The following is a 17,482-nucleotide window of genomic DNA, read 5'->3' as shown; positions in this document are numbered from 1 at the left end:
AAGCCTCATTTCTACAGCAGGCGGGTTATCAAAGTCTTGAAGAATAACTCATTGATCAGTCTCCAACAAGGCATAGAGTTGGTCTTGCAAACCATTGCAAAGAAGTTATTTGGGGAAAACGTGCGCGTTATTCCTTAAACGTCAATTTCTTATCTTTACTTGGACGAACAAACAGGTAAAGCGGTTTTTCCTCATTTTGTAATAACTTTTAGGATTGCAGTCATTGATATCTTTACCCAGTGGCTAGCTTACTATGGTTAGCTCACTTGACAAAGTCCTACCTCGTTTGTATTTGGTTTACTACACCAAGTTCTCTTACCAGCCAGCTGTAAAATACAAAATGAAAAAAGCCACCTGGACAGTTTTTGTGCTGAAGAATGTACTCTGATTTCTTCTCATTAACATACTAGTTGAACGCTGTGTAACAATAAATTATAACGTGGTTTGCTGTAAGCATTGATATGGGTGGGCGATGAACTTCACTACAGCGAGCTGTTGTACTGTTTTGTTTATCTGTAGTATATCTCCATAATCTGCAACACATGGTGAAATTTCAACTCGCTTTGCCACTTCACTGTTTACTGTGGAGCAAAACAAATACGCTAACCTTAAACAGATTGCCTATTTCCTTGTTTTTCCTCTATTGGCTTGTGATGAATTAGCTAATTTTCCTCTGCATTTTGGAAAAAAAAAATGAAGGGTGTCGGTGAAATAGCGCGTCTAAGGTGAGAGGATGTAGTTTGTTTTCGATGTTATTATTTATGTTTTGTTCACCCGTGTTGGTTTATTTCGAGCCATCAGAGCGAACAGGACCTCAGCTGAGAGCGCAAAAGTAAAAGCAAAGCAACCCCTGGGCTCGCCGCTTAAGGCTTAATTGGAACAAAGCACGGTCTATGCTGATAAATGACCCCTTTCCTACTGTAATAATCGATTCTAAAATATATATAAGGTAATATTTCGGTGTGTTTTATTGTCAGACAGCGAGGGCACATTGTTTGCTAGCGCTCCCTCGCGTCCGGATGTGCTTGCTTTTAAAAGAACTGGGAGTGGCCTGCAGCTCAGTTTCCCGCACTGTATTTAAATCAGCTTGTTCCCTCCCTTTCTAATACTCTGCTTGAAGTGACAGCCCAGTGCTGACAGCAGAATAATACACAAACTAAAGTACGGACTAGTGGACAAGTCATATTTCTGCTACTGGGAAACTTTTCATTCATTCTTTGCCTGAAGTGAATGTGCATTAGACCACAAACACAGAAGGCCTAATTGGCAGTCGGAATTGGCAGTAACTATATGCTTTCACAATGCCCACACGGTGCTTTCAAAAAGCATCAATTCAAGGTATTAAAACGTTGACGTAATTTGGTATAAGGACTAATAAGAAGGAAAATATTAATTTTAAATGTGGGCAGCTTAGTATGAACATGTAGTCACAGTTTCAAGTTCAGAATCATTTTTTTTTTATTCCATTACAACACAATCAGAATTTTTCCCTGACCTGACCTACAAGAAAAATTTCGAAACCGATTAAAGTACAAGTAAACACAATAGTGCGTACAGTAGAGGGACATTTCAACTTTAAATGTTAATCCACAAGTGCATCATTTTAAAACTATACTTCAAAATATAGGCTATGTGGCAAGTGTCATGTTACATTGCATGAACAGCCTCGAGTTCAAGATAATGATAATTATCTGCAGTAAGACTGCAAATAAATACATGTCAATTTTGGTTCAGATCTTAAGACCAGCAATAATAATTGCATATATTACAATTCCTCTATTAATACATGCAGTACGTGGAGGAACTCAACTATAATTTTGTTGCTAAACAAAACAAATTTTTCACAACTATGTTGTTTTTGGCAGAAAATAATGAAAAAAAAATTAAGGTTTATACACATGCCACACTTTCAAATCCTAACAGGGAAAGCTGGAATAAATGACAATATTGTACTGTTAATTGGGATTGATGGATTTATTAATTACATGTGTCATATATAAAATAAAAAAAATGACTTGCTGACATTTTTGCCATGGACACAGATGCTTTTAAATGTAGATACATACAAATGAAAAACCGTCAGTTTTGTGTTAACCCTTTATCGGGCAAGGAACCATGAATACCAGCTTCCACAGGCTTTAAAAATGGCACCCCCACGTCTCTCAAAGAAGGGGCAGAATCATGTGACTTGCAGGCTAAATCTGAAACTTTTTTTTTTTTTTAAAGTCAAAAAAGAAAAAATGTCCTGTTATAGGCAGGAATGTAAGTGGACAGCAAGCAAGGCAGACCAGCTTTCAGACATATTGACTCCCAAGCAGTCAGACAGACTGACAGGTGGAGAGACAGACAGACTGGTAATTATTTGCCTGAGCCTTCCACATCCCTTGTGGACAACAAAAGAACTCAGGCAGGTGGCATGAGCATGTTACTGAAAGAGCTGATGACAAGCAGAGAAGGGGTAATGGAAAATAAAAATAATTGCAATGATTGCGACTGTAATGGGTCATGGTTTGGCTGTTGACACAGGGCAGCTGCAATGTGGATTCAAGTACGCACAATGGATGGGAAGGAGACCCATCGGGTGGATTCCCTGTCCAAACTTACCAAGGTGGATGAGCTGCGTCTCAAAATCATGGAGCTCTTCAAGGTGGAGCCGGAGAGGCAGCGGCTGTTCTACCGTGGCAAGCAGGTGAGACAACATGGTTAAAAGTTTGTTCAGAGATATGTCTTTGATGCTGTTCATTGCAGTGTTTGTATCCCAGTGAGTCTTAAAGCTTTACTGAAAAGTGAAATACTGAAAGTATTAACATTAAAGGAGGTAACATCTTTAACAAAATAGGTAATTTTGTTTGTAACATAGTTGTTTATTCAGTCTCAGATAATATAAAATTTTCAATTTTCTGGAACTTGGTACACTGAACAAAAACTATTGTTCAATCATGTTACGTGTGTTTATGTTTTATCAGATGGAGGATGGTCATACCATATTCGACTACAACGTGGGACTAAATGACATAGTGCAGCTGCTTGTCAGGCAGAAGATGCCCCCTGTTGATGTCGTCAAAAGCAAGGACAAGGAAGCTGAGCTCTCTGACTCTGATTCTGGCTGTGGCTCAACCCAGAGCGAGTCTGACAAGAGTTCTACTCATGGTGAGGCAGAGGGTCAAACTGCTGGCACTTCTGCCCAGACAAATACCCCAGAGCTCATCGATCCAGGGTTTGGATTTTACAAGGTAAGTTTTAAAGCTGGTATTTGGGATTAATTTAGGTTTTATATATAAGTATGTAAGTTGCTGGCTACTTATGCCTTGCGGGAAAGGGGGAAATCGAATATTTCTGTTAGGGGTAGGTGGTAAAAAGAGCTGCACTGTATGGCCTACGTTCAGCCCAGGTTGCGAAGAGATAATGAAACATGGTCAAATGACGTGTTCTAGTATGATCAACAAAAAGTGTTGGTTTATCATGATTGTCAATCTGAAATAAATAAAAGATGTGCTGATTTATGTGCAGATTTATGCTGTCCTTGTCCTTGTGCATTTTACTGCACAAGGACAAGGACAGCATATAAGACATTTTTTTATACATGTGGACCTTAAAAAAAGTTGTTTGTATTGCTGCCTCGATCAACAGCTCTCATCCTGTGAATCCTCCATATAATTGTGTTTAATTCAGTTTGAGTGCCGTGCCACATTAGTTCATAGTCACAGCTGTTTAGGCTGCTTTGTATTAAAAAGGCTGCTATGAATACTTTACTGTATGAATACTTTACTGTACTGCAGGATGCACTCGCCACCCTTCACTACAAGCAGGAGACGTCCATCACCATAAATACTTAAGCTGCTAGTATGCCTCTTCAATACTACTTGTCAGATGGTTGAATAGCTTTGGAAACCTCCAAAACATTTTTGGAACATTTCCAGAACATTTTATGAAATTTGTTTGATTGCTACTTATTTTGCTTAGGGAAAAAAAACAACTAGATGTTTTAAAGTGTCTCTGCAGATCTGGCTAACATTTTCTTTTCTGTGTGTTTTGAAGGTCAATGAGCTGGTGGATGCAAGGGACTTGAACATGGGAGCATGGTTTGAGGCCCAGATCGTGAATGTTACAAAGACAACAAAGACGCCTAAAGAGGAGGCTGCTGAGGCACAGCCAGAAGAGGAAGAGATACTCTACCATGTTAAATATGAAGAGTAAGAATCCTTTCTTCGTTTGCTCATGACCAATGTTTTCCCCTCAAAGCTTTTCACCATCAATCAACATTCAAATTAGATGCATTCTGAGCCCTATCTGTGTTAACATAAGAGAGTTTTTTTTTTTTTTTTTTAAAACAAGTAGCCCACCGCTTGTAATGTAGATCTTAGATGGTTTCAGCAGTGAAAATGTTGTCATTAGGATACTAATCTGGCTCAGTGGGACCGGACACTTTGCAACAAATAATTTCTTCTCCTGTCAGATACTGTGTGCTGTGCCCTCCATGAAAGGTGCGTTTGTGTTGGTTAGATTGCACATGCATTAGTATTGGAGGGAACATTCATCTGAGTGGTGCGGCTGTTCCTCGCCATTCAAACATTCGTCTATGCTCCCTGGCAGCACTGTGTAGGAAGCACCTGTGGTGATATGTGGGTTGTCTCTGAACTGCAGACTAATGTGGTCTAACATTTACTGTCACAGCTACCCAGAGAACGGGGTGATTCAGTTGCTGGCCAAGGATGTTCGTCCACGGGCCCGTACGGTGTACCAGTGGCACCAGTTGGAGCCGGGAATGGTCGTAATGGTCAACTATAACCCAGATGACCCCAAGGAGCGTGGCTACTGGTATGATGCTGAGATCCAGAGGAAGAGGGAGACGCGCACCCTGCGAGAAATCTATGCCAAGATAATCCTTGGGTAAGGGCATTGTTGCATGAAAGGTGGAGTTCCAGCACAATGGAGGGTGAATTACCACAGGTCTAATGTCTGCTCATCAAGCAGTGGTGGCAGGTGAACATTTTTATCTGGAGCAGAGTTTAGATTTTGGATGCCACAGGAGCAGGTGGGCAGAACTGCTGTGGCATCAAAATAGATTGTAAAGTACAGTATGTGCCGTTTAGTATAAACCAGTGCCATTTTATATTTGGATTTGGGTCTCATTGTATGTTACCTTCCTTTCCTTGTCAGTGTAATTATCTAAACTAAGTTTCATGTTTTTGTTGTTAGAATCTTTTCAAGTGATTCTTACAGGATATATTTTAAATAGGGAAACGTACTACTGTATTGCTCCTATGCAGGTTGCACTGACAGTTTATGTCTTTGTTTACAGTGATGCCGGTGACTCTCTTAATGACTGTCGGATCATGTTCTTGACTGAAATTTACAAAATTGAGGATGCCGGTTCTCTGAGTGACACCCCAGCCGGATCTGAGAGTCCTCTAAAAAGTAGGTTTACGGATGTTTTTGTAAAGCTGTGCTTTAGTAGCAAATGACACTAAGGACTTGTATATAATCAGTATTTTTTTAGTTTTGGCTGTTGTCCGTGTAGTTCATGGTACTTAATAGATATGAAACCTGCCTTTCCCGACCTGGTTGAAAAGTATGTATTGAAATACAATATTTAATATGTCTACTTTCCAGGATCAAATGGACCCGAGTGCAAGCACTGTAAGGATGATCCCAAAAAAAACTGTTGCTGGTGTAACTGCCACATCTGTGGGATCAAGCAGGATCCTGACAAACAGCTGCTGTGTGATGAATGTGACATGGCCTATCACACCTACTGCCTGAACCCCCCACTCACCTCCATCCCTGAAGATGAGGACTGGTCAGTTAGAGCAGATGCAGAACCCCACAATTACCAATATGTTCAGATATCTTGATGTTTGTTTGAATATAAAATTAGGAAATTACTGGCCATATGTTGATGATTAAAGGACTTTTTTATGATTTATATTTTTAAATGCAAGCATTTTTCAGTTGCACTCAGTATTGGTTAATATCCAGCCTTTTGAAATCTTAAAAAACTTCAAAGTCTCACTCACAGCCATATTGTTCAGTTGTTCATGGTGTCATGTTTTTCATTATCACTTGTGTTAGTATGTTGTCTAGACCTTGACCTTAATCTACATGTCATGCTCTTACAGGTATTGCCCAAGTTGCCGTAATGACACCAGTGAGGTTGTGTTGGCTGGAGAGAAGTTGAAGGAGAGCAAGAAGAAAGCAAAGATGGCTTCCGCTAGCTCCTCCAGCCAGAGGGACTGGGGCAAGGTGAGTGCTGACACAGTGCTGCCAGATAGTGAATCTCACTGAGATATTTATGAGTTTTGCCAAAGATGAATATTTTATACCAAGGTGATTTTCTCAAAGATCATTTTATATTGACATTGGTTAGAGCACACAGAGTATGCTGTGAGAAATAGGCTTACTGTTTACATTCTCAGTGCATTCTCAGTTGTAGACAGCTAGCTACTATATTAGCTACAAGCAATAACTACAGCAGTAACATACAAGCAATTTACGATTCCCCCCCCTCTCTCCAGGGAATGGCCTGTGTTGGTCGAACAAAGCAGTGCACGATTGTCCCATCCAACCACTATGGCCCAATCCCTGGTATCCCTGTCGGCTCCTTGTGGAAGTTCAGAGTACAGGTTAGTCCATGCAACTTGAGAATTTGCAATATAGTGCTTAAAAATATACAGTGTTATTGTGTTTATCTCAAGGTTAACTTGGATCTTCCTGATAATTAAGGAATTCTTTGACTTTTCTAGGTCAGTGAGTCTGGAGTCCACAGGCCACATGTAGCTGGAATTCATGGCAGGAGCAATGATGGTGCCTACTCCCTGGTCCTGGCCGGTGGTTATGAGGATGATGTGGTATGCTGACTTTCTTTTTAAAATCAGTAGTAGTAATATAAAAGGTAGTGATAACTTTAAATGAGATTAAAGTTGCTGCTTAATGTTTTTAGGGGAATCTCAAGTGTCGAGTAGGCGTCTAATTTTGATCTAAAACACAGAGCTTTTTAAGTGCATGCATTGTGTTACCAGACCTTCTTTGTATTCTTAATGTTGTGTAATATTTGTTATATGTCTTACATCATAGGATGATGGTAATGAGTTCACTTACACCGGCTCTGGAGGAAGAGATCTGTCTGGAAATAAGAGGACTGCTGAGCAGTCATGTGATCAGACACTTACCCACATGAACAGGTATGACCCTCAAGGACATAACACATAACTGCTTTAAATTAACAAGATTTCTGAGCTTTTGCTTTGTTATATTTTGCATATTTAAATTGTTTACTGTGGCCCTCACCAGGGCACTGGCTCTCAACTGCAATGTCCCTGTCAATGACAAAAACGGAGCTGAGTCCAAGAACTGGAAGGAAGGCAAACCAGTTAGAGTTGTGCGCAGCTGCAAGGGTCGCAAGCACAGTAAATATTGCCCTGAGGAAGGAAACAGATATGATGGGATATATAAGGTATGAAAACACACTGTACATGTTGCTTTATGCATTTTAAGCGAGGGGACACCGTAAAACACAATTATGCCAATTACTGAACTATTAAACACGGGATATGAAAGTTAATTCCTTACATTCATAAACTGTGTGATTCAGTGTCACCAGAACTAAATGACTTGCACGCCAGCAGTTACCTACAGTTAAATGTTTATTTTTAAATGTTTGTAACTTCTTCATTAAGGTGGTGAAGTACTGGCCAGACAAAGGCAAGTCTGGTTTCTTGGTCTGGCGGTATCTGCTGAAGCGTGATGATGATGAGCCGGCACCGTGGACAAGGGATGGCAAGGAACGCATCAAGAAGCTCGCTCTCACCATGCAGGTAAATATCATTAGATCATGGTACCAGGAGGATTTTTTGGTGCACAAAGTTATAATACTGTGTTTTTTTTTTCTGAGTGCACTCTCATTTAGTGTGTTATCAAGTGTCAGTAAGTCACATGCTAAATATAAACATGTTAATATGCAAACATTGTTGGTAAATGCAAAATGTTCTGGTATCTGATAGCTGTTAAATGTCCATGTTAAGCTGCTGACTGTTGACCCGCTCATTAACCTGCTAATGTAACTGATTAAATTGGCTCAATCTTGGTGTTCTAGTATCCTGCTGGCTACCAGAAAGAGAAGGAGAACAAAAATGAAGTGGAGGAGGAGGCGACACCCAGCAAGGCAAAGAGGAAGAGAAAATCTCAGGGCAGCGGTAAGTTCTCTGTGTATGTGGGTGTTTGTGTTTTTTACTTTTAGCCAGATATTTATATATTTACCCTACAATCCCTTACTAAATGGAAAATGTGGTTCCTGGTTTCTGCCAGAATCCTCCAAGACCTCACCGGGCAAGACTCCTAAGAAAATCAAAGTAGAGGTGTACAAGCTTTCCCAGGAGCAGAAGGCCCTCATCAAGAATGACAAGCCAAACAAGAAGCTGTGGGATGAAGCCATGGAGTCACTGTCACTTGGACCGGTGAGGATTGTTGTATATCTGGTTATTATGCTTAAGACTATACTACGGGTGACACTGGGTATTTTTGTATTTCATCCAAGTGGGTGGGGTTGGTGTGGAGCAAAGTACAGTTTTCAAATGAAAAAGCTGAATATGTGAAACTTGTTACATCTTACAAACTAAAAGTGTTGCCTAACAGCATCGTTCTAGTGGATAGTTTTAAATACTAAATACAAGAACTATAACTAGAAATCGCTGCAGTGCACTTGCATAGTTCTACTGACAGCAAGTTCTACTGACAACAAGTCTGTGCTTATGGTTCACTAAAAAAATAACTAACTCAAAAGAGAGCTTTGTCGTGTTTTTTTTTTGTTTTTTTTTCTGCAGAAATTTTTGAACAAGGTTGAAGAAGTTTTCCTCTGCATTTGCTGCCAAGAAGTGGTCTTTCAACCCATCACCACAGAGTGCCAACACAATGTGTGCAGGGTAAGAAGCTATTATTGTCCTATATTTTGGGAACCCCCACACTGTGACACTGTGAATCATGGAAAGTAAATTCCATAGATGTGCAACTTGTAGCAGGTGCAAAGGGAGTGAAGAATGTTAAATGTCATGGTAGCTGTAGTAGCTTTTGATCTGTTGACACATCTCTGCCTTACACCCATCTCTGAAATTTACATGAAAATGTCAAATGGTACTCTGGGGTAAGCAGGAAACCACTAACTAACGAGGGTTGTGACAGAATGAATATTTAAATCACAAACTGATGTTTGGCCTGTTAAAATGGGGGATGTTTTATTAAAAACTAAATATTAGTAGAGCCCTTGATAACTTAAGAGAGAACTTAAAGCTGTTGTGTTTCTTTTTACTCCAGGAATGCCTTCAGCGGTCCTTCAAAGCAGAGGTGTACACCTGCCCAGCCTGCAGACATGACCTGGGCAAGAACTACTCCATGACTGTCAACAAATCTCTGCAAGACATTCTAAATCAGTTTTTCCCAGGGTACAGCAATGGGCGATGATCATTGGTTCTGCTTCCTCAGCCAACGCGATGTAAACTGTAAGGGGAATTTTCAGTAGAGGCAATAAAGAATCAGTTTCTCTTAATATATTTTTTATGATTATAAAACTACAATATTTGTGGACATCAATGCTACCATTTTTCACCTTGGATCTGCCATGATGTGTAGTTACTGAAAAATTGAAAATTCCTTTATAACTGCCTGTGCCCATTTCTCCGTTAATACCTTCAACCTTGATTTTACTCCCAGTGTTTTTCATTCTGTTCCCTTAACTAACTCTAACGTTATCCATGATGTTAAATTCTTGCTACTTTTAACTAAAATCCTCCATGGTGAGCACTCTTTAAGAGAAAGTTAAGTCAAAAGTGGTTAAGCCGTTTACCCAACTTGTTTTGGAGATTCTTTTGTACAAGCCTATCATTAGAATCTGGATGTACCGTCAGTTTTGCTGTGCTTTCTTTTTAATCTGATCGTGCAGTCAGGATTTTAATTGGTTTGCATTCACATCTTAAAAATCTCCTGCTTGTTTTATCTCAGTGTTTCCAAACACTGTGCTACTTGATTTGCTGTTAAGAAATCAGTTGACAAACTAGACAAAAATAGACATAATTAGCAAGGTATTGTCATTCTGAAAGATTCGAAATGTGACACTTGTTTGTTCTGGCATTATCAGATTGAAATTGCAAGTGGCAAGTGATCAAAACTCTTTGTTGAGAAAAGAGGCTTTCTGAATCTAAAACTGTTTCATGAAATGTAGATGAGACCTAACACAAGCATGTATTGAACCAGTTAATGTTTGGGTTTTTTTTTGTTTTGTTTTTGTTTTTGTTTTTTTTTGTCCTGACTTCAGTAGTCACAGAGGAAGTGTCTTGTTGGAAAACTGTGTCATCAATCTTGGTTGGATTTTCTAGCTTGTGTATCGGTTCCCTATATATTTTTATACAGTGCTTTTTTTTTTATATATATATATATTTGTATATGAAGTTTCTGAAATTTGGTTTAAAAGTTCCCATCAATTTGATAAGACCTTGAAAGCCGAACATGTTGGAATTCTACAGCCTTTTTAGTCTATGGCATATTTGGATTTCCCCTGTTTTGGAAAACGCTCACTTTGATAAGTCCAAAGAAAGAAAAGTGCTTAACTAAGAGTGTAATGTAGAACCCCCATCTATCTAGCTCTTTAGATGATTTTGTTAAAATTAAAACATGTACTTTTACATCTTTTATAATCTATTACTGCCATCTGTGGGAGGGGGCTGTTCAGTGAGATTTTTGTCTCCTGTTGTCGCTTGTTACATGACCTCGTTGGAAAAAAACAAAACAAAAAACAGGAAATGCTTGCATTAAGGTGAAACGTTAAGGAAATTCCACACACTGCTCCTGAAATTTGACTGAATCAACTATCTGAATTTGTCATTTACTTTTGATACTGTCTTTTTATTAATAATATTTGGTGTTGAATTTCAACAGCAGTGTGACAGTGTCCATCCACATGCCAGCACTTTGAGTTTTCCTGGAGAGACAAAGATTTGCATAGACCAGTATATGTATATTTTCTAAAATTGTATAATTTTTAGTCAATTTTACTTTTGATATGTAGTCTTTAGAAATGTTTGCACAGTTTTGGTGCAAAAATGTGTCAATACATTTTCAGTGTTATTCAATAAAAACGTGAAAATTATGTGCTTTATTTCTTTTCTTTTTGGGTGGGGGCTTTGTGTTAATGAAAACTGACTTTGATTTTAAATTTATTTTTTCCCCCACGCCTGTCTTGAAGGCTTTAGCCATGACCTTGAAATAAGTAATGCACTGGCTATGTCTCTTTCATTCTGCCAAGGATAATAAAAGTTAACAATAGTTAATAACCAGAGTTTTACAATTATATATTGTAAGTGCAGAACTGATTTCAAACTTATTTTAAAGGTAGAACGTCCATCAAACTCCAACGAAAGACTCCATTACTCAAAGAACTTTGACTTAAGGAGCATGATGCTAAGAAGTTGGACAAACTCTTACACTTGTACAGTGATCATGAGAATACAGGTAGATCTGTGTTCATTTGCACTGGGGGTGTTTTATTTTTCTGATGGTTAATGAAGCAGAACTGCCTTCGCCAAACCCGGCAGTGTGTACGTGCGTGACGTGCACATTGGTTAAGTACGAGCATCATGGCATGGGTGGTAGTGAGCGTCTATTTTAATTGGTTTATTTGTGTGTCTATAACTGAATAAACCAACCATATCGTGGATTTTCTGCCCAAGATTCCTAGTATCCGCGTCATTCAACCAATCGCAAAGCGTAGTTCTGAGGTGGGCGTGACCCCGACTAGCTTCAGCTAGCTAGTGTAAGAAGAAAACCGATCCAGGGAATTTTTACCAAACGAAACCAAATCGATTGAGCGTAACGGGGAAAAGGCGATACTGTACTGCAGGAGGTAATGTTCCCCAAACGGGGTTGATTTTATTCAATCGCATAGACTGTGTTCTTGTTTAGTCGTTGTGTGGTGTCTGCCGTCGCGGTGTTTTGTTTTTTCTAAATGCAGATATGGAAGTAGCTAGCGAGAAGCTAGGCAGCGTTAGCTTAAGAATGTATTAATGTTAGGACACAGTGAGGAGCAGCTCTGTTTAAACAGAGCCAACGGTTGCTTCTGCGTGTATGTGCAACGTAGGCAGACTGCAATGAACGTTGGTGTGAGTTTAACATTCTGCTGTTTTTGGAGCGTTTCGGTTACGGTGTTTTGTTCGCTGTCATCTTAGATAAAATGCTAACAGTTAGTGTTAGTTGTGCAGAGCTATCGTCGCCCTTAGCAGCAGCTGCAGCACCAGCAGCTTGCAATAGCTGCTCCTCTTAAATCATGCTTCGTCGTTTTACTCTCGCCAAGTTTGATATGAATTAACTATCAAGGTGTCAAATGCAGTTTATGAGCATTGATAACCAGATAAACAGATGGAGTTAAAGGGTCTGTGTAGGCCCCTTTTTGTTGTGGTTAGACAGCTGGGGGTCATGTGGCCTTCCATTCACTGAGTAGGTCAGTCCCGGAAAGAAGGAGGATCCCTGCTTATAAATGAGTTTATTCTTAAATGAGAAAAAGTTATAATATTTTTGGAGAGAAATTATTAGTTCTGAAAGGAAAACTAAATTGTTAATAGTTCTAAATTGTTAGTTGAGTTGGCTTTATGAACAACCAGTTATTTTGGAAGACATGTCATTCTCAGTGTTTTGTTGTTGTGGGATTTATCTACAAATGCCAAAAATGAAATTCAGCCAAACACACTAAAACTACTGTCTTATCATTCAGCTTGCTTGGAACCTGACTTTTTTTTTGCCATGGTAATCTCACACCATGTTTCCTGCTCTGCACACTGTTTGTACCTGATGCAAATTACTTGTTGAATGACAATCACCATTTGGCTTGCCATGTAGCAGGAACTCAGAGTACAAATGAGAAATCTAAGTCTTGCAGCTCAATGCTGCTTGTGGCAGATGTGTGTGCAGTTGTGAATGAGAAACTAAAGTGTGCACTTAAGTGTTGCAGTGCCAATTCAGATGTAGAATGTGTTAATTTTTCCTGATATGACAATCCTAAAGCTGAACTCTTTTAAATCAACATATCATTAGTATACCCATCTATGTTGTCAAGTGTGATGAAACACTAAAAGTTGCACGTGTACTTCATTTGGGGACAGTTTTTCAGATAATGTTGATGCCGTTTGTTTGGGTTACATTTTTGTGGTTGACAGTGTCAGTGTCATCTAAGTTCATCTTCAAAGAGATAATGTCTTGTCAGCCGTTTGTGTGCAACAGTTATTTTCATGTCACCTGTTTGTTGAGATGCGAAAAATTACAAAAGTAATTGGTGCATTGCAATTCTCTCTTGAAAAGCATCAGGTATTTGATGCACAAGACTGTATGCTTTGCTGAAAATACACAACTGCATATCTAAGAAAATTAATATTACAAGACACCCCAATTCAGCTAACGGTATATGGCTCTTGGATCAATTAATGTAGAATTCCTATTAATATGTTAGTTTATTGTCAGATCTAACTTGCCTCAGACTCCCGTACCTGCAGAGCTGGATGATATGGTTGAAATTTGTAACTATAATAATAATACTTTCCAATTATTATGTTAATGTTAAGATATGGAAAGTTAATGTAAGATTGACATCTGTCACCTAAAGCAATGAAATGTTGCCTAACGTTAAACCAAAATACTTTAATACATTTTTTATTTTTATTTTAAGAAGAATCTAGAAATTTAAAGATGGCAGCAGTTTTTGTATGATTAAGGCTGAGCTGTATATTTAAAATTTACATTTTAGGTTTACATTTATCCAAATGGATGCATTGTTTATTTTATCAAGTTGAGGGGAAAAGCAAGCCAGATAAGAGCCAATTAGCATGTAAACTGTGTAATAAATTGTTTTAGCATTAGCACTGCATTTTAAATTATAGTAAACGTTTACATCTAGAGTTAGAGGACAGACAGCCTGTTGATTTTGATGCCAAACAGAGAACCCTGAACACTCATATGAGTTGAGTATTCACTTTTTGAACTTACAGTTTGCTGACTTGGATCTCCATTGGTTCTGGATGTATATTTGTCCCCCCCCAGTTAGGTTACAATTGAAAATGCAAAATTCAGTTTTTCTCCAAGCTTATTGATCCTCCATAATTATTTCTCCTCTAGACAGATGCACTCTTCTTTAAAACACAAGTTGTGGTCCTTTTCATCTTTGATAACTTGTCCAGGAACTCTGGAACCCTTTTAGGAACTATCTGCTAATTAATACTCATTTGATCTCATAGATTTATCAACTAATTTTTTCATCTATAAAGTTCCTGATCTGTGGTTGTTTGCTCTCAACAGGTCTGTGCTGTAGAGGTAGTTCTTTCGGTTGGCCTTGGCGCTATCAGGTTGGAGTACTTTGCAGTAGTAGTCGGCCGACTAATTGGGTTGATTACCTGGCATTTTGAGATAATCATCATCAGCCAGTGCCTTCTCTCACAAGGCCAATTAACAAAAAATTCAAACACATTTAGAGGCCCTGTGAATGAGGTTGCTGGGGAATGTTGTTATTGCATACCTCTTCGTGTCATTTTGCTACTTTGCAAAATGTGCCAATGCTAGATGTAACGTTATCTTACAAAAAATTTCAACACTTAAATTCCTAGCTTTCAAAGCTCAGATTTGGCCACTCTTAATAACATATTCAGTGTTTACTGTTTGTATAATTACAGTGATTCCCGTCTTTTAGTGAGAAAATGCGAATAACGTTAGTTGGAAATTGTTTGGGCATCCCCAGCTCCCACTCCTACTCCATTTATCAGATTTGTCATTTGGGATGGTTACAAAGGAAGTGCAACTGTGATGCCTTTTAGTGTTAGTGAGCCTGTAGTCTGCTGTTGTTAAACACTTTACGTAACATTAACATATTTCATATCAACATATCAGTGGCACTCATATACATGAGCAAGCCCATTCAAAGTTTGCCAGCAGTAGAGTAACACTAATAGCTAGCACAACTATTCTCAAGTGAGCAAAGCCCACAGCACCTGTTGTCAGCTGAGGTAGAGGATGTAGACATGATTGAACTACTCTTGCCTCAAATCAACAGTCCTCTATTGTAAGCGATTGATATGATAGTTATAACATACCCAGCATTAGTAAGAGTCAGCTGCATTTACTGGGGAGTCAGATCAGACCAGAGTAACTTTATTAGGGTTGAGATGGCCTTACATTAACAGGGCTACGAAAGCTAGCGTTAATGCTATTAATGTTTTTAATGTGTGAGTATGTCTATTATGAACCACCTAGCCATGGTGAAGATGCCACTTATGTGTTGTGGTCATGTTTCAGTTTAAAAAAGCATTCAGTACTGATTCCTAAACATTTCTAAGCGTTTACATGTTGTTCATCACACAGCTGCTCCCAATCTGAGTTTGTAAAAAGGTCCTGGCTCTTTGAAAGAAGATGAAATATACTGAATATGCCTAAATTGCATGCTGAACACTTCCAGGTTCACCTGCACCACTGCAACGACCAAATGGCTACCGACATGCCCATGGATACGGTGCCTGCTCCTCACCCTGCCCCTGGCCCCCCCTCAGACCCTGTCCCAGCCTCACCTCCTGCTCTCAGCTCCAGTGCAGCCCAAGACCAGATTCCCACCCAGGAGCCAGCAATAGCTGAAACCCCTCACACTGCAGTGACCTCAGAACACGATGCTGCTCCAGATCTCACTCCGGCTCAGCCTGCAGACCCAGATGTGGCGCCAGGAGTTGTTCCAGGTTCTGAGCCCTCCCCGGCCCCTCCGCTGCAACCACCACCTCCACCAGCCAGCGCCAAGAACCCTAGCTGCAAGATCATGACCTTTTGGCCCACCATGGAGGAGTTTAAAGACTTTGCCAAATACATTGCCTACATGGAGAGCCAAGGAGCTCACCGTGCTGGCCTGGCAAAGGTGAGGACAACACACACATACACCCGTGCATAAAGACTATACTGTACACATTGTCACACATACAGTCACATATTTGGTGCAGTCCTTAACAGACCTGTTATGGTGTACAGCCTCATTGTTACCTTTTCAATCTAATCAGCAGCAGCAGCTGTCCATTCATGCACATTTTTTTTACAGCTAGTCCTCCATGTCAAATGTTCATCAGTGTCTAAAACTAAAACAAAATATAGACAAGTGCCAATTACAAGTTACAAAAGGACAAAGTATTTGTATTTATAATGGTACAAATGAAAAACAGGCATTTCTTGACAATTTAAGTGCTGCAATCAGCAAATATTTGACATTTTATGTAATAAAGTTGTTATAAATCAGATTAATCAGAGATTAATAGCATCTGATTATGTGAATATCAATTGTTCAAACTCTACAGCTGAATTAAATATGAAATTAATGAGATGCCCCAAATAAAGCACAGTAAAATTTGTATGGGAGGTTCGTAATGTTTTTGGTGAATGTAAAACAGTCACTTTGATGTGGCTGAAGGTCACTGTTAAACTCTCAATTTGAATGTCAGCTTACTTCATGTAAATGCTAAGCATTTGCTTTCTTCAACAGGTGATTCCTCCGGCGGGCTGGAAGCCGCGGAAATCCTATGACACCATTGAGGACATGGTGATTCCAGCTCCCATCATGCAGGTGGTGACCGGTCAATCAGGTCTGTTCACCCAGTACAACATCCAAAAGAAGTCAATGACTGTGGGAGAGTACCGCAAGCTGGCCAACAGCAAGAAGTAAGTTGGTGGCCAGTCCACAGGCCTCATTTGTAAGTGTTCGTCAGTCATGTTCAGAAGGGACTGAAAGTGGAGATGAAAGACTTCTAAGTTGCTTTTCTTTTCCAAGCAATTTGCTAACAGGTAGTCAGATTGCATATAGAGTACATAGGTGTGTTGAGGATACAGTTATTTCTCTTACTCTAACCTTTAAAAGAATTTTTAGTAAATAAAATATATACATATTAATTTGGGAACACTCAGTGGTTTATCAGTAATAACTTCTTCCACTTATCCAAGTATTTAAGTAAATGGACTAAACCTACATTTGTAACAATGTCATTTGTATCTATGATTTGCATGAAACTTCTCCAGCAAGAACAAAATTGTTTATTTCCTTCTTTTCTCAGCTGTAACTGAGTTACAGCAGCATTTGACAGTACTATTTTACACCATGGTAGCACTGTGGTAGCAGTTTTGCAGAGTAGACTAACTCTCCATTTGAGGATGATATTGTCTTAAAGGAGATGTCTTTGGACTCATGTACATGTACATTGTTCTCATCCTTTTTTTCATTTCTGCTGGTTATAATTTAAAGCTATGTGGAACAGCTTGCCTCTTATTAAAAGTTGCTTTTTCTCTTTCTGCTGCAGAAACTGAGCACGACAGTATGAATAAATCATTCACACTGCTTCATAATGCTTATAGCAGGAGCAAAACAGCCCTGTTGTAAGCATTTTTTTTTTATCATACCTGGGTTTTTTACCATGTGGATGCCATTTCCTGTTTGCAG

The 17,482-nt window shown here is 39.2% G+C and overlaps 2 protein-coding genes across 3 annotated transcripts in view; both read left to right on the top strand.

Annotated features, from left to right (window-relative positions):
- The first annotated feature begins 40 nt into the window (after positions 1-40).
- On the top strand, positions 41-11,121 carry uhrf1 (ubiquitin-like with PHD and ring finger domains 1). Its single transcript, XM_041041265.1, has 17 exons — positions 41-175; positions 2,527-2,689; positions 2,967-3,233; positions 4,039-4,193; positions 4,675-4,890; positions 5,303-5,418; positions 5,614-5,800; positions 6,120-6,243; positions 6,516-6,623; positions 6,744-6,848; positions 7,075-7,181; positions 7,291-7,453; positions 7,677-7,814; positions 8,093-8,192; positions 8,305-8,453; positions 8,820-8,918; positions 9,307-11,121. The coding sequence occupies exons 2-17, from the start codon at positions 2,537-2,539 to the stop codon at positions 9,451-9,453; spliced, it is 2,334 nt and encodes a 777-aa protein (XP_040897199.1). The 5' UTR covers positions 41-175; positions 2,527-2,536; the 3' UTR covers positions 9,454-11,121.
- A 652-nt stretch (positions 11,122-11,773) lies between these two features.
- The window catches only part of kdm4b (lysine (K)-specific demethylase 4B), a 41,482-nt gene continuing 35,773 nt past the window's right edge, over positions 11,774-17,482 (top strand). For both annotated transcript variants that reach the window (XM_041040867.1, XM_041040866.1), the window contains exons 1-3: positions 11,774-11,887; positions 15,476-15,919; positions 16,535-16,710. In XM_041040867.1, coding sequence (XP_040896801.1) covers positions 15,503-15,919; positions 16,535-16,710 — 593 coding nt within the window. In that variant the 5' untranslated portion in view covers positions 11,774-11,887; positions 15,476-15,502. The remainder of the gene's footprint in view (positions 11,888-15,475; positions 15,920-16,534; positions 16,711-17,482) is intronic.

Source organism: Toxotes jaculatrix, chromosome 6 (genome assembly GCF_017976425.1).
Source record: "Toxotes jaculatrix isolate fToxJac2 chromosome 6, fToxJac2.pri, whole genome shotgun sequence".
Lineage (NCBI taxonomy): Eukaryota > Metazoa > Chordata > Actinopteri > Toxotidae > Toxotes > Toxotes jaculatrix.
Note: the sequence above shows the minus strand (reverse complement) of the source record. Positions and strands in the feature narration are given on the sequence as shown.

What these genes read in the sequence shown, in the direction of transcription:
- uhrf1 (XM_041041265.1), top strand. Translation starts at nt 2,537, where the DNA reads ATGTGGATTCAAGTACGCACAATGGATGGGAAGGAGACCCATCGGGTG. An exon ending in TGTTCTACCGTGGCAAGCAG is followed by an intron (nt 2,690 to 2,966) that starts GTGAGACAACAT and finishes ATGTTTTATCAG; the next exon opens with ATGGAGGATGGTCATACCAT. An exon ending in ATCCCTGAAGATGAGGACTG is followed by an intron (nt 5,801 to 6,119) that starts GTCAGTTAGAGC and finishes ATGCTCTTACAG; the next exon opens with GTATTGCCCAAGTTGCCGTA.